The sequence below is a fragment of the Hyposmocoma kahamanoa genome, unplaced genomic scaffold (assembly GCF_003589595.1).
Source record: "Hyposmocoma kahamanoa isolate Upper Pololo Valley unplaced genomic scaffold, ASM358959v1 102, whole genome shotgun sequence".
In the NCBI taxonomy this organism is placed as follows: Eukaryota; Metazoa; Arthropoda; class Insecta; order Lepidoptera; family Cosmopterigidae; genus Hyposmocoma; species Hyposmocoma kahamanoa.
Window position 1 is genome coordinate 13,430,437 of NW_020653337.1, and position 16,387 is coordinate 13,446,823.

The following is a 16,387-nucleotide window of genomic DNA, read 5'->3' on the forward strand; positions in this document are numbered from 1 at the left end:
AACAAACCCGTGGGATATTAATAATTCAGGGGAGCGCAAAGAAACACTGCTTCACAGATTCACGTTTATTCTCGGAATGTGTTAACCTACCCTCCACCAACATTTCTTAAAAGATACTGATCTACCTACACTACATCCCTCCACACTTAATTACAAAAACAAACCCCTATACTTATAACAGTTTCAACTTATAACTAAGTACTCCGAAACTTACAAAATTTTAAACTAATACTTGTATTTAGGGGGATTGTCTATACGACATTGTCGTACATGGCGGGTAGGGCGAGTCTAGGGCGGTGACAGTATTATGGGCAACTGCACGTGCGACCCGACTGGGCTGCACGGTAGCGAATCCTCTAAATTAGCATCATGCCACGTTTCCTGTTCTTACCCCGCTTCGGCCTTGCGGTGATTTAAACCCTCACACGATCTTGCAGCCCCCGGCACTGGTTTACTGGTTGGTGGCGTGTCAACCGGGTTGTTGGGTACTCAATCTGCCTGTCCTCCGCTTTAACCGATCGATATGTCTGTGCACTTACTTACCGTCCTTATCTATGATTTTCTAATTTGTTTTACCTAGCTGCTTTAAAACCGTACCTGCAACCCACTTTTCCCCCTGAAAATACTGCCTATATCAGACCTGGTCTCCTTCATCCACGCTCCTCTGCACCCCGCCCGCTGCCTCTGTTTCTTCTGTGCAGCCAGAGCCTTGGGTCCTCTGTCTGGTTTTAAAGCGTCCAGGCGAGTGCGCAACCTACGGTTCATTAACAGCATAGCGGGAGTTTCCCCTGTCGACGAATGCTCCGTGTTACGGTAATACATTAAGTAGGTATGTATGGATTCTGATATGGTTTTCTTTCTGGTATCGCTTTTTTTACAACTCTTTTAATCGTTTTAACTGCACTTTCACAGGCCCCGTTGGATGCGGGGTGGTACGGAGCGGTGAAAATATGCTCAATAAAATTATGACTTATGTCCTTAAATTCCTTACTTGTGAAAGGTGGGCCATTATCTGTTACTAACTGTTTAGGCATCTCGTATTTACTCCACAGCTCTGAAAATATTTTTATCGTAAAGCTACACAGAAAAAAAATGTTTCTACTAATAAGAAAGAGCAATTTACCAACTTAGAAATGTTCGTTTCCTACATTGGCCCAAATCGCGATTTGAACCCAAAACTTCCTCATGAAGCATCCATAGTACTAACCACTGTGCCACCGAAGAGCATAATAAGCACACCCCGTAATCTAAACCCGACCACGCGATGCAGGCCGAGCCTGACCCCACCCTAGGTGGGTTAATTATGTTGGTTGGTGGTAGTTTAAGTACAAGTATAAAAAGTTGGAATTAGTTTTATTTGGCTTATTGGTAAGTCGCATAGTAATATGTAAGTAAATGTACTACGGATTAAAGAATATATACATAATTTTGTGGTTTGTAGAAGCGAATTAACTGACTTTTTAAAAATATAAGAAATTTACGTGATTGTTGAAACGAAATTCTTTTTTTGAAGTGACGCTAGTTCAAGGATCCATTATAAATAGAATATACCAAACAGCAATGAGTTTGAACAGAAGCATTATTTATTACACGAAACATTATTGTGGTGATTGAAACTTTTTAGAGTTCTTTTTAAGTTGATAATAATATTGCATGTTGTCAAATAAGATACTAACATACTATCACAATGTAAAGTGGTGCCGACCCCCGTCCCCCAGTGGGCGCTGAAGAGTCTTAAGGCCCATTTAGATGGAGAGAGTTTATCGCACGCTTCGTGACGATAAATCGTGCGCGATTATCGTAAGCAATAATCGCCATAAGATTATCGTATCATAATGTTTACATTCAGGCAAGAACTAAAATCTCGCCTACGTCATACGAGATTCGCAAGGAACTTAATCGCCTCCTCGACTGTTTACACAGATAAATATGTAGTAAGGAGATTCTTGCTTGCGAGTTTTCGACTTGTCTAAACACGATCTCGTATGACATTTTTTCAAGTTCATACGATTATCGTACACATCGGTTCGAACCGTTTTGAGTGCGAGAATTGCCATTCGAGTTGAGTGATTACTGCGGTGTTCACTATGGACATATCAAAATGACGCAAAAATCATTCAGATTTGGAACTGCATAGAAATATACATTTTTTTATTTTTTTATTTTTTTTTCAAATTTTATAACATTTCTTAATCCAAAATTTTTTTTCGTTCTTGATTCATTAATTCTGGTCTTAGAAAAGCAGTGATAATCAAAACACCCTCGCGCACTGCAAGAATACAAGAATACAATACAAGAATACAAGATATTTATTCGCTGAAAAATGTAGTTTACAATGGTGTTATAGTATATTATTATTAGATCGTACATTTCACCAAAACTTGGCATGCGAATATTTTACACAATTCTTATTTCAATCACGCACAGTGGTTAAATTTTACATTTTATGTTATCAATTAAAAAATCATTTATATTGTAGTAGCATTGTGTAACTAACAAATTATGTAATTTTATTTTAAATTGCCTACAATTTAGTTCTTTAACTGCATCTGGTATTTTATTAAATAATTTAGGTGCCAATATAAACATCGTTCTATTGTAAAATTCCAAGGTGGGGCGTTGTTTTGGCCGTATTTCTATTTTGTTCCTTGTTTTCCTGGGATGTCTGGTTTTCACTAGATTAAAGTTGCCTGGATTTTGTTTTATATAAACACAGGCCTCGTAAATATACATAGATGGTAGGGTTAAAATCTTTAGTTTTCTAAAATAGGGTACACAGCTTTCTCGCTGGCCCACACCAAACATGGCCCTGACACATTTCTTCTGGGTTTTAAACAGTGGTGTAATATGTGTTGCAGCAGCGTTCCCCCAAAGCAGCAGACCATATCGTAAACTAGAGGCTACATAGGCGTGATAAGCACAAAGAGCAGTTTTTTGTGACGTTATTCTCGTCAGATTTTTCAGGACATATACGTATTTACTAAGTTTAGTATTTAACTTATTTATATGTGACTTCCAGCTCAAGTGATTATGCACTCGTGGTAGAAACGGCTGGCACAGAAACTCGAAATACGATTTTTGCTTTCGAGTTCTGTTTACACGGAGACGTTTAATATTCAAAGGCGAGGCGATTATCGCTCACGTGGACGGTCGATAATCGCGAATGTTTAGACGAGGAAAGTTTTTTATATCCTTTCGATAATCGTATGTTCGAGACGAGAAACTCTCTCCACCGAAATGAGCCTTGAGGGGGGCTACAGTCCTAGTAATTGGAAACACTTGGGCGTTGATGTTGAACTGGGGGTGATACCGCATTTGAAAAAATCTGAATTATCTATATAAATTGAACTATTTAAATACGTTTTTTTTCCTTATGATTTTTTTGTGTTAAGTTAATATGAAAAATACGTGTTTTTAATTTTTTTTTGTGGTGGTGAGCGTTGAACTTTTTTTATCTTGCCTAAGTGGGTGGTGTACCAAAAAGTTTGGTAACCTATGGGTTAGACTGATATTACAGAGAAACTGTATGGTAAAGCCTTCGCCTACACAAATAAATGGGTCAAAACTTATAAAAATAATTGACAAATTAAACGTTAATCTTTGAGGTTTCATCCAATTTATCCATTTATTGGTGTTAATCTTATGAAATTAAACTCAATATGTAATGTAAATAATATGAATTACATATTTTTATCTCTTTTAATAGGGAAGTCAAGTAAGTAAAATATACCCAACTAATATAATATTTGCCATGCCTTGCCTTTACAGGGCGTCACATGATATTTTACAATAATCTACCAACTTAAATTGTATTTTGTTTGCTTTAACTGTGACATGCAAATAAATTACTTGATTTTGACTTTAATGTAGTTTATACATTCTTAGTAGTTAGATATGAATGTTTTTGTCAATCATCTCTGACATCAAAGTGATTTTCAACATTAATATTATTTGGATATATGAATCTTTGCAATTTAAGGCCCTGAGTGGCACTGCAACTGTTATGGACAGCGTGTCGCTTACCACCAGGTCCACGACTTGTTCGTCCCGTCACTTGGTATCATATAAAAAATGTAATAATCACTAAAACCTGTAATTTAGTTAGTTACGCTTGCCTTACGTACATGTACACACTCACACTCAACATGGCCCCGCACTAGGGAAACCCTGTGTCGCGGATGCCATGGTCACACACATAGCCAACCACAAATTACACCCAAACTCACGAGAGAAATAAATGTAGGCCATACAAATATTTCTCCAGGCCCGGGAATCCAACCTGGGCCGGTATCGGCCACGGAGGCAGTTTAACTAATCCAGTTGATTGTTAAAGTCATACTAGTGCTTTTCTTTTTTCATTATTCGTGGTCAGCCTTGTAAGTAGGTCCTGAATTTGTAAAGCCCTATCGGGAAGTATTTGTTGATCGATACTCAATGGAAAATATCTTACGGTTTAACCGTAAATGTAAAATTTTCATGCCTTGATTTGATTTCAAGAAAATATATTAATGTGAGTTTCTGTTAAACCATGCACGTGAATATTATAAATCGTTTATTACAGCGCTTTTTTAAGCAGCAATATAAAACCTCATGTAATATTTTATTAAAATTATCTTTTATTTTTCAAAAAGAATTGACCAGAATTATCACACGACAATAATAGTACGGATAACGGCACAATAGACTACACGTTTTTGTTCCAAAAACCCCTCCTGTGCAATGGAACAAGATACGTCAATGTGTAGCTTGATGTGCTGGCGTGTCTACAAGCATTGTATACTTTGTCTGCCTCAAGGTAGCCTCAAGTTAATTGTTTCTTTCAAATTACTCAGCGTATTTTTCACACATACACCGCTATATATATTGCATGCTGCGGACTCTCCTATATCTAACCTAACCCGTGGCCAACTAGTCCCAAACAACTTACAAACACGTGTTCTCTTTTTGCAAAATTCGTTTTTAATAATTATGAAAAAAAAAATCATTAAAGCTTGCGCTGGTAAAACAAAAACCAGACTCAGAAATAGAAAATGAATGAACTTCCTTCTGCTTATGGTGAATCGTTTGTTTACACACCTCGGTTGACAACCTACTATAAAACGACTATAATATCGATGATTATTAAATTATTTTTGCGAGAGGTATTTTATTTGTAGCATACAGTGACCACATTCCCCCACCATTCAAAACTGAAACATGGAAATTGCTAAATTTCACTTAATTTTTGAACGACTGCAAAAATAGGAGGTTTTCAATTCGTCCATATTTTTTTACGTATGTTACACTATTACTTCGGAATTTGTGAACCGATTTCAATGATACTTATTTTAACGAAAAGGAGGTAACTCAGTACTAGTCCCATTCAAATTTGAAGAAAATATTTTACCTCTAAGAGCGGTTACACATGACGACTTTTAGCAGCGATGCAAACGCGATGCAGTAGCGATGCATCGATACAAACGCGCGATTGCATTGATACAGACGCGCGTGTGCATTGGTGCAATCGCTTATAAACCACAAGTGTAACGATACAATCGCCCGTTTGTATCGATGCAGTTGCGCATTTGCATCGATGCAATCGCCTATAAATCGCAAGAGTGTGTGTGTGTGAGTGTGTGCGTGCGTGCGTGCGTGCGTGTGTGTGTGCGTGCGTGCGTGCGTGCGTGAGTGCGTGCGTGCGTCCTTGCGTGCGTGCGTGCGTGCTTGCGTGCGTGCGTGTGTGTGTGTGTGTGTTAAGTCGCCGTGTGTAACCACTCTAGAGTGGCTAATTAGGGGATGAATCCGGTATATTGGATTTCTCCCACTTTCCGCCAAGCGATTTCAATAAAACTTTGCAAATCAGATCAGATCCTCAGATCAAATATGACGATGGATGCAGGCAGATGAGAGAAACTCCTCAACAGTGGACAGTGTTTGGGCTTAAATGATTAGTTTTGATGAAGACTTCCATACGCATTTCAATTATAGTTGAGGAGACCGCAATGAAAACAGCGATAACGGATAAGCGAACTTTTGCGGTCTTTTCTTATATTTAAAAAAAATATAATTATTTAATACGAATTCTGATCTTACACTCGCATTAGTGTAACGTCAGAATTCGGAACATAAATGACATGTATAGAGCGGATTCAAGTAACGAACGTACGTTGCTTTACATATACATTTTTTATTAGCGCGATTCCTCAGTGGGTATTTTAACCGCGCACATGAGCCTCCTTTACAATCAAAGCATAAGATTTATTACATACATTTTATTAAGACCCATTTATACTGTGTCATTCTTCGTGATCATCATAAACGACTAACAGATGTAAAAACCCAAGCACAAACAATGTCCAAAAATATACCGGAAATTTTGGAAGTGTTTGTTAGGTAAACAACATTTGCGTAATTATCCACCAAGCTTCCATAGATCTAGTACAACTTTGACAGTTGATCCCTATTGTGATGAAATATGAAAATAGCAAGACTTGCCGAACAGTAGTTGTAGAGCTTCTTGTGAAAGAGTTCATCCAAAGAAGTACTGCCACCTTCTTATATCTATCTGCCGCCAAGAATTAATATGAGCATTACTGCGTTCAGGTTTGGAAGGGTAAACGCGCTGGTGAAATATCGCAGGATGACGGGCGCAGTGGCAGTGTCCCCCAAAGATCTTTGCGATTGAAAGCTCTGAGTGGTGCTGCAACTGTTATGGACAGGCGTGTCGCTTACCACCACGCGCACGACTTCTTCGTCCCGTTACTTGGCATTATGAAAAAAAAAACAGAGAATCAGCCACAGCCTGTCAACCGACCTTCGCCTGTACTTTCTACAAGATAAAGTCAAGAGCACATTTTACTTAACCACTTCTCCACCTTACAAGAGTCGCAGATTGAAGCTTTTCGCTGCCCTCTCATGAAGCAATTCCCATTCCACACTAATCTACCAAAATAATAAATGAGCTTTCAGGAAGAGAACGGAAGTGAATAAGTCTTACTTTCGTAAAAGTTAAAGGATATCGAATATTAACACTCTTCTACTTATGTACTAACAATTTTATTTATGGAACATTTTCTATCAGTGAATTAATGATCCGAGAATCAATTTAATTTAAAGTTTTTGTCGTATTTACCTATTCAACGGATCTTTTCACGACAGCTTAATTAAGGGGCAAATTAATAAATACACAATTCTACGTAGGTGCGCGTGAATTGCAGTTATCCTTAAAGTTATGTTGCTTACCAACTTCCTTAGAAATCTCTTATTTGGCACTTGTTTCTTAATTTAATCTCAAAACGTATTTTTGGATGCAGTAAACAAAATGTAAATGACGAGGTCTCTGATTTCTGAATGATCACGGTCACTCTGAGAGTATACAGGATTATTTTTAAAATATTGACAACCTCGCAGGACTATATTACTAAATATCAACTTGTAAGTTTTTGTTGTACTGACACTTTATAGATCTGTATTTGGTAGGAAGTAATAATCTGTGTGCCGGGAGACGTTCTCCTGATGGCGGCGTGCCAATTCATAAAAATATTTTGTTGGCAGGTTTTATTTGTTCCTGCGCGTCTCTTGGAATTTATTTATCAATTATTAATAAGAAATGATCTTTTGTAGTATTAAGTGCAGCTAAATAAAAAAGTAGCTCATTTCTTGATAAAATTGTATTTTTGTAGTTGAAGTTTACAGCTTGTACACTGAATCCACATTAACCACGAATAATAAAGTAGTAGGATAAAAGTAGTAGAATAGTAAAGAAGTAAATAGAATTGGCTACATTTAAAAATAAGAATAAATCCTATGTAATCTACTTATGTAATTTGACTACGATCGCTGGATATAGGCTAGGATTGTCCGTGATCTCGTAATCGCTGTGTGGTGAGTGCGTAATATTGTTTTACCCGACTTAGTGTAGGTACGTTGAGGAACCATCTTACATATTTAAGGCAGGCTTCAGACATTATCATCACACCTACCAATTATTCGCACCATTTCTATATACTCAACATTAGAGTATCGATACACACGTAAATGCAAGCAATGCCTGAAAATCAGCAATGCCGAGTGTTCATCATCTGTGTCCACATTACCGTTCTTTTGGTTTAATTGTTCGCTTATATTTGTGACGATGCGACCTCCTCCGTCGTCGTCCTGCCTTTTTATTACCTTTGCTCTGGTTCCTGGCCACTTATTTTCAAACTTTGAATCGTTCTTTAATTCCTTTGCCTCTTTTGTTTCGTTCCTTCGTCACTCTCTACATAATGTTTGAAGCGAACACTCCTGCTTGTCTTTGCCACTAATTTTGATCCGTTTACTAGTTTCCACTTTAAATCAAGTAACCTATGTAATATCTTTAAAATCAAGTACCCTAACTAATATTTGTAAACAATACGGCCCTATCAGGGTTAATTCTTTACTGTCTCACGCACGTTTCGTAGTATTTAACACACACACAACAGGGAGTGTTTTTTAATATTGTGCCTGTTTTTTTATACTATTTTTATTGTTACAGCCTTTACTTTACTTTATACAATAAATTCATGTGGACCGAGTAATCTATTATTATTGCTCCTTTTTGGCGATTTACAATCTTTTGATATTTGTTTATGTGTTTTGTGGATAAATAAATGTCTTTTTATTTATTTATTTTATTATTTACGTACACATCGCCCACAGAAACGACTGATCGTGCGGGTAAATAGGTCAACCACCCACCCCTCACCCATGCTATTTATTACGCTATCGCTAGCGATTTATCTTGCTAATACCATTGACCTTGCAGGTCGTCGCAAGGTCAATGGCATTAGGTAACGCAGAGTTATCGTTGTTTAGACATATCGGTTTAATTTTTTTAAATAGTTCATAGTACAGGACTCAAACAAAAAGTCGCAATTAATACAAGGAAAAAACGAACAAAAGGTTTTGCTTATATTTAAAAGATTTCTTCCTGCGGACCTAAATTCAACACAAGAACCAAAAAAAATATTTTTACATGAAAGTAAAATCTGATGAATTAAAGTCATGGAAAAAAGATGTTGTTTATAATGTTAGTAATATGGTCATGCGAGGTTGTTAATATTTAAAAAATAACCCTGTATATATGCAGGTGCTGTACACTCGCATTGCCGTGGGGCTGTGGCAGAGCTCGCACGGACTGCAGCATCTGGGCCGGGTGCAGTGTTGTGCTACGCAGTGCCCGCGGCTTGAAAAGCCCCGGCCGCCGAATAGCAACTACGAAGGTCAACGCACTTTCATTGGAACCACTGAAGCTCAGGTAATTTGACTTTCATCAATTCACACTCTTGGTATATATAATAAGGCCACATCTGCAAAATGACAACTTTTCAGGAGAGGGGTTTAAAGTTTATACGAACGAAATTATCTTTTTTATGCTCAAATAGGAGAGTTGTAAAATTTCACATGTACATCATTTTTTTCGTGTAGTTATTTTTATAACTTTGATATGATAAAAGCACTTTTAACATATGATCATATGAGGCTTTATTATAACCAAGGGTGCGAATTTAACGAGCAACAGAGGGCGGCGTTGATGACAGGCCTGCAGATCAACCGAACAGCCGTAGGTCCTATACTTTGTATTTTAAGCAATCCCCACACGAAACAGGCAAAAAGGCTGTAAGTATTTGTTAAACCGGCTCTCCAGCAACGCTGCCCAGATATGTAAGCTATAGTTTAGGATACGATGGAACTGGCATATACATTGTACAGTCAAGAGCACGTCAAAATTGACACTTGTACTTTGGACCGTTCTTATCGTAAGCGGCATAGAGTTGAATTTAAATCTTAAGTGTCAAGCTCGACGTGCTCTTGACCCTGTCCAAAAGTTCTTAAATAAATGAAGATTTAAAAAATGGGTACGAATTTAAATTGAGAAAGAGTAGCAGTTACCTAAAAATTGTAGTATATAAATAAAAAACCCATGTAAGCAAATTTTGTTATAATACTTTCTAATCAATATATTTTACTTATCTATTCTTCTTTCTTTCCTTTACTTCTATTTATTTACTCTTCTTTGATTTATTACCTGAATTCTCATCATGATGTTGATCGCATGTTTTTATATCACAGAAGGGGGTGCCTGTGAACGCCGTCAAAATCAACACCAAAAAAGCATGCCGCCATTCTGAGTCACGTGACTGTTATCACCTGAGTCACTTATCGCGTAACGTGCTGCGCGCGCGCCGCGGCGTTGTGCGAATGCTTATTGTGGTTGTACTCACCTTCGCTATCTGCAATCTACCGTTCCATGCCCGCAAGATGTGGCAATATTGGTCCAGTGGCTACCAGGGCACCAGCGATTTCAGCACCCTACTCACACCGTTAACATTCCTTATCACTTACTTCAATTCTGGCGTCAATCCACTGTTGTACGCATTCTTGTCGAAAAATTTTCGGAAAGGTATGAGAGAGCTTCTGTTTTGCAATTTTCACGGAAAGAAGAAAAATGGAAACTTAATACTATTGAATCCGGTTGCCGGGATTGGCTTACGGCGAAGTTCGACGCGATCGACGCGTGCCAATTGCAGCACGATTACCATGGCTCCACAAGGAGTCGAATCATGAGATCTACGTCGTCGCAAGTTTCTTTACAAGGCAGAGAATGTCGATATTTCCTGATTAACGGAGAGCACGGACGAAGTGACTGACAGCAGCGGTCTCTACACTGTCTCTACTATATCAATGAGGGACTTGTATGATTAAGGACCAATAAATTAGTTACAAACTTACATTACGTAATTAGCTCTGCCTAGGTTGGGAAAGGACGATCAACTTGTAAAGCTACCTAAGCTATGATTTCATAAGTTTTCGGAATACAAATAAAGTTGTGATTGAATTTAAGTGTGGATGCTTTGTAAAGGTCCAGTTTTGAGACCTGTATGTACATATCGATATGCAGGAAATAAATAAGAACAAATATTGTCAGGAAAGAGTATAGTGTAAATTACGTGTAATCTGTAAATGATATATTTATTTTGAGTATATCGTTTAGATAACGGAAAAGTTGATTCATTAACATTTTTCACGTCTTTGTCTCTTTAATGTTATTATCTGGGTAGAAGGGAAAATTTGTGGAAAAGTTTTGATTTTATAAGGAATAAAATACTTCTGATAAAATTTTACGCAAAGCGCTGTAATAGAATGTGGTTCATTATTATTTAAAATTGAATAGGAGTCCCGTCAGAGACTGGTCGTATATTTTTCCGGGCTATCAGCCAGCCAACGTATATATTATTAATGTATATATTTTATCAGAAAAGGCTTGTAAGGCCGTATTTTCCCCAACACTCTAACTACTGTAACGAGATCGGATGTATTAGAGGCGAAAGTTGTGACTTTGCGTAGCAGTAGGTACCATTAAAGGTAATCATTGTATCATTATACAGGCTATTTATAGTCGTACGTCCTAGACATAATATATATTGTACAAATTTTTTCTTGACCAAGAGGAAAAAGTACCCTACATAGTGGATACTACCAATTTGTCTAACCTTCAAGAAAAAGTAATAAAAAATATATGACGAATATTCTAAGTGAATTGTCAAGTGTACATAGCGAGTATTAAGTTATTTAACTCGAAAATTCAGGAACTGTAGGCTTGTTGTTAGTATAATTATTTAATTCCAGACAAATGTATCATTGTAGCAACACGGTAAGAATAGCTATACCCAAGACTTGGCTGTATGGTTTTAAACCTTTGCCTTGTCCTTTACGGAAAGATATATAAAAAAACAACCAGGTATCAAAATCGTATGGTCAAATTGTTTTGCATCACATTGCCCCATTGACTTACAAATAAATGGACGACGGGTCTAATACAAAAACCACGAAAAAATGTCCCAAGTCAACCTATTTAAACGTAGTGACATGTCAGGGAATATGAAAAAGCTAAAACGTTGAATTTAAATTGTAATGTCATCGCAGTACTGTCTAATTTTGCTTGCTTCGCTGTCAGTCGAACAAACGAAGACTAGAGCGTGAATGACGCTCTGTATACGATTTTAACGCCCTATAAGTTCGGACACTTTTTAGCGCGGATCCGACGTCCATATAATTGTAAGTCAATGCATTGCCCAGAGTAATAAATGTTCTCTAGATTACATTTTGTATTTTATAATAATATAAATAAACACATCGTTGTTTCCTGAGGTAAGACATATACAGCACCTGAGTCAATAATTATTTCATTTAATTTACCATTTTCGAGTTTCTGAACAAGTTGTTTGCAAACAATAGATTGTTTGCAAACGTTACTTCTAAGAAAAAGTTTATTCAGGAGTTTCTTGAAGAGCGAATCTACTCATCAATACGTTTACTACTTTTAATAATGGGACCTGAAATCACGGAAAACAGTGCAAATAATAATTAAGCTGTAACGAGATTCACCGTGCGTGGTTATGAGGGGTCCGTTCGGCGAAGTAAACCCTCGTTACTAGAAAAAGCAACGAATTTATCTTTATTTCTTTAATTATACAAAAAAGTGCGAGACAGGAAGTCCGGTGGATCCTGGTTGCAACCTTTTCGCCAGTGACTCAATACAAATTTCAAGTCATACAATTCTTTCTTAACTATTTAATGTTCAGAGAGAAAATCTTAACATCGCGATTCAGAATTTCAAATACAAAACGGTCACTGCCATCTAGCGGCAAATTGTAGAACTAACATTCCGGTACGAAGCTATTTTTACTCAACTAGAGTTCCATTTAAAGAAATTAATAAACGAACAAAAACAACGTGAATTTTATTGTTTCTTTATTGTGCCGCATATGAAATATTCAAATACGTTTTACTGCCAATTGTTATTTATAAATCAACGTTTATTTCGTTTATAAGATTTTAATTGCATTCCGGTGACTCTGCAACTGCAAAATAACATATGCAGTTCGAAAGCAGTTTAAATGCAATCATCGTCATCGATCAATCATCAACTGCGAACTATAAAATCCGTTGCTATTGTTAAGCAGTTGCCCACAGCAACTGCTTAACAATTAAAAAAAACGGAGGCAGGACTGGATGCCAGCTTCTCAATTGTCGGAATACAGCTCGTCTGACATGAGTCAGAAGCGTTGCATAACTCTACGTATGAACGTAGAGTTATGCAACGTTTATATTTAATCAGAGAAGAAATCATAAGAACGGTGGGAATGTCTGAAGCCGGTGATATAAAAACGTGCTCCATATCGTGAAAACCTTATCATGACAATGAGCATGTAGTGAAGCGGCATACTGGAAGAAATGGTATTATTAACCATAGATAAGATCTTTTTTCACAATTTACTGATAAGAGACAATTTAACTTATAGTCTTGCAATTAGTACACACGCCAGCACATCAAGCTGCACATTGACGTATCTTGTTCCGTTGCACTGGAGGCGATTTTCGAACAAAAATGTGTAGTCTGGTGTGCCGTTGTCCGTACATAAACATCAGTTAAACCTGTATGATGCGATTTAAATGCCCATGATCCACCCAGATGAAATAGGTGAACTACGAAAAAAAATAATTGCCTGTGGATCATCGAGGTGAACACCAGTCTGATGGTCCAACGGGCAAGAAGCGGATGCGATATCTCTGTAATTCAGCTTTATGATGTGAGAATCGCAAAAAGCCATTTTGTGGAAACATTTTTTATGTACAACCTCCAATGATTTCACCCGAATATGCAAAAAATAGGGAAAACCGCTTCTACTATCTACAATAGATCCGTTCCTACTAAGCCGAAGCAATTACCTAATATACGAAATAATTAAAGCCTACGGGCGGTAATTCATATTGGCCTGCGAAATGAGCCCATTTGGCTAAGTTACAGCATAAATTTCATTATCATCATCATACAGGGAGTAAACATTATTATCTTTACCTTATCAGCCTTAAATACATTTTTTTTAATCACCAAATTGTAAAATATTCCTAGACTTGCTAATATGTGTACTTTATTATTTAGTGTAGACGCTTGTATATATGTATAGTCATATTCATAACATATTTCTATATGTTGCGAGTTCAATGTAAAGTCTATTTATTCACTCTAATCTTTATATATTTATCCTAAAATGTAATACCAGTTATAAATGTTTGTTCTTTAAAAAGATTTAACATAATTGTACTATATTTGTGCATTGTATTGTAATATTTACAGGGAAAAAAGAAATTTTGCGTTGCATTGTAGTAACATTTGGAAACGGGAATAAATGCGCTTACATACCAATAGGTATTTTTCACACTTACCTAGTTTCCCGACGTTTCGGCCAGGTTGCACTGGCCGTGGTCATGGGCTGATGGCATGACTGGTGGGCGACGCGGTGTTTACATCTCCATCTTAGTGGTGGAATCTTCATTCACCCGCATAACATTTTTTAAACTATCGCCACACACAACACTGACGATGTCCATATTCTGTGTCACAGCCGTATTCTGGTACGCAGTCGATCGCGAACATTGAGTTTTTGCAAACACCGGATTCCATGCTGCAGATAATTTGAACTCCCGGTTGAAATTATTAGGATGTTTTTTTACTTCAATCGCTTCACGTACAACTCTTGAATAAAAGTGACGATCGGTGGCGAGAACCTGCGTACGATGAAACTCTATCCAGTGATTTGTACCATTTTCCAGTAAATGTTCCGCAATCGCTGACAATGACATTCAGTGACAGTTCTCGTCGTCTGGCGTATGTAGCAACTACCGCAACAGCAATCAATTTTTTAGACGCCAGGTGTTTGAAATGGTAATACATCCTTCGGAGTACCCACCATGTTGTTACTTTTATGGAGTATTGTAGTAATAATTAATTGTAGTAGTAAGGTCGGTATGGAGTATTGACGTAAAACGTGACCTATTTTGTCCGTCACTCCTTTAACATAGCGCATGTAGGCTGGATGTCTATTCACCTCCTGGATTCACTCGGTTCACTTGGTATCCGTTTTTTCTAAGTACCTCCTGAACATGATCTAGCTCCTGCTCCAGATGCTCAAGGTTACAAAGATCGTAAGCTCTGTTTTTTAATTAAGTCATTACGGATGGCAATAGACGTGGGTGGTGATGCGACGTTGCATGTAAGTATCTGTCCGTGTGTGTCGGTTTGCGGCAAACACAGTGCGTTAATAGCCCATCGGATTTCACGATTCTGATATCCAAAAAAAGCAACGACCTGTCCGCCTCCATCTCGTACGTAAACCTTATGTTAGGGTGAATGGAATTACGGTGTTGTATCCATTAATCTATGTCTTGGATGTCTCCCTTGACAATACTGAAAACATCATCTACGTATCTTTTCCACAGTCGTACAGTACTAGGGCCGAGTCTTAGTGCTTTTTCTTCAAAATGTTCCATCCAAATGTTGGCAAATACCGGGGCTACAGGGCTTGCAACACCTTCTACCTGGAGGTAATATTGACCCTGGAAAAGAAAATAATTTCCTTCCAAACAGTGTTTAAGTGTATCTTAACGGCATCTCGTTATTCCTCAGTCGATTCTTAACTATGTCCAGACACCCTTTGATTGGAAGATTGGAAAAAGTGACTCCACATCAAAACTCACCATTTTTCTTCTGGTTTCAATACGAGGCCTTCTATAATTTCGACAAAATGTCGACATTTTGTCAACAAAAAGACGATGTTTTTCCCACTAGTGGCTGCAATGCTAACGCAACATGCTTTGCCAAGTCGCACGTAGGAGAAGCGTTTTGACTTACGATTGGTCGCAATGGCACGTTGGGCTTGTGAATTTTTGGCAGACCGTGCAGTTTCGGTGGTTGATGTGACTTTGGCTTGTATAATCTTCCGTACTCGTCTTCAGGAAATAAGCCCTGGTTTTTCTTAATCAGAGTTCTTATTTTACGCGTCACTCTGGCTGTAGGGTTATAAGATACCAGTTTGTAGACCTGTGTATCGCTCAACAAGTCGTGTATTTTCGTTTTGTAATCGAATGTGTTCATCACTACAGTGGCGTTTCCTTTATCAGCCTTCAGCACCAAAATATTTTCATTTTCCCTAATGCTTTTTAGTGCTTGACGCTCTTTTGCGACGTTTCCAGTAGGAAGTCTCGATTTTCGTAAAATTACCGCAACGTCCTGTCTCAGGGCATCGGAATCGCCGGACGGTATTTCATTACGAGCTATCGTCTCTTCAATACTACTAATCATATTTTCAAAAGGTATTTGCTAAGGCGTTGCAGCAATATTAAAACCTTTAGCCAAGATGTTTAATGTAGTGTCACAACAACATGTTTAATGTAGTGTTTACAACTCTATTCTTTTGTTGGTATGATGTAACCGTTAACTCCTTGCCTCCAGTGCCGCGTTGCAATAATTTTAATAATTTGGGTTCATGATTTTTCGAACATAGTTCAAACGTTCGACTGGCTTGCAAAAACGTCACTCGAT

The 16,387-nt window shown here is 37.6% G+C and overlaps 1 protein-coding gene across 1 annotated transcript in view; it reads left to right on the forward strand.

The window, feature by feature from the left end:
- LOC113233755 (trissin receptor-like) overlaps window positions 1-10,569 on the forward strand; it is a 49,104-nt gene extending 38,535 nt beyond the window's left edge. The window contains exons 5-6 of the mRNA XM_026468948.1: window positions 9,092-9,259; window positions 10,075-10,569. Of these exons, the coding sequence (XP_026324733.1) occupies window positions 9,092-9,259; window positions 10,075-10,569 (663 nt within the window). The remainder of the gene's footprint in view (window positions 1-9,091; window positions 9,260-10,074) is intronic.
- The last annotated feature ends 5,818 nt before the right edge of the window (window positions 10,570-16,387 follow it).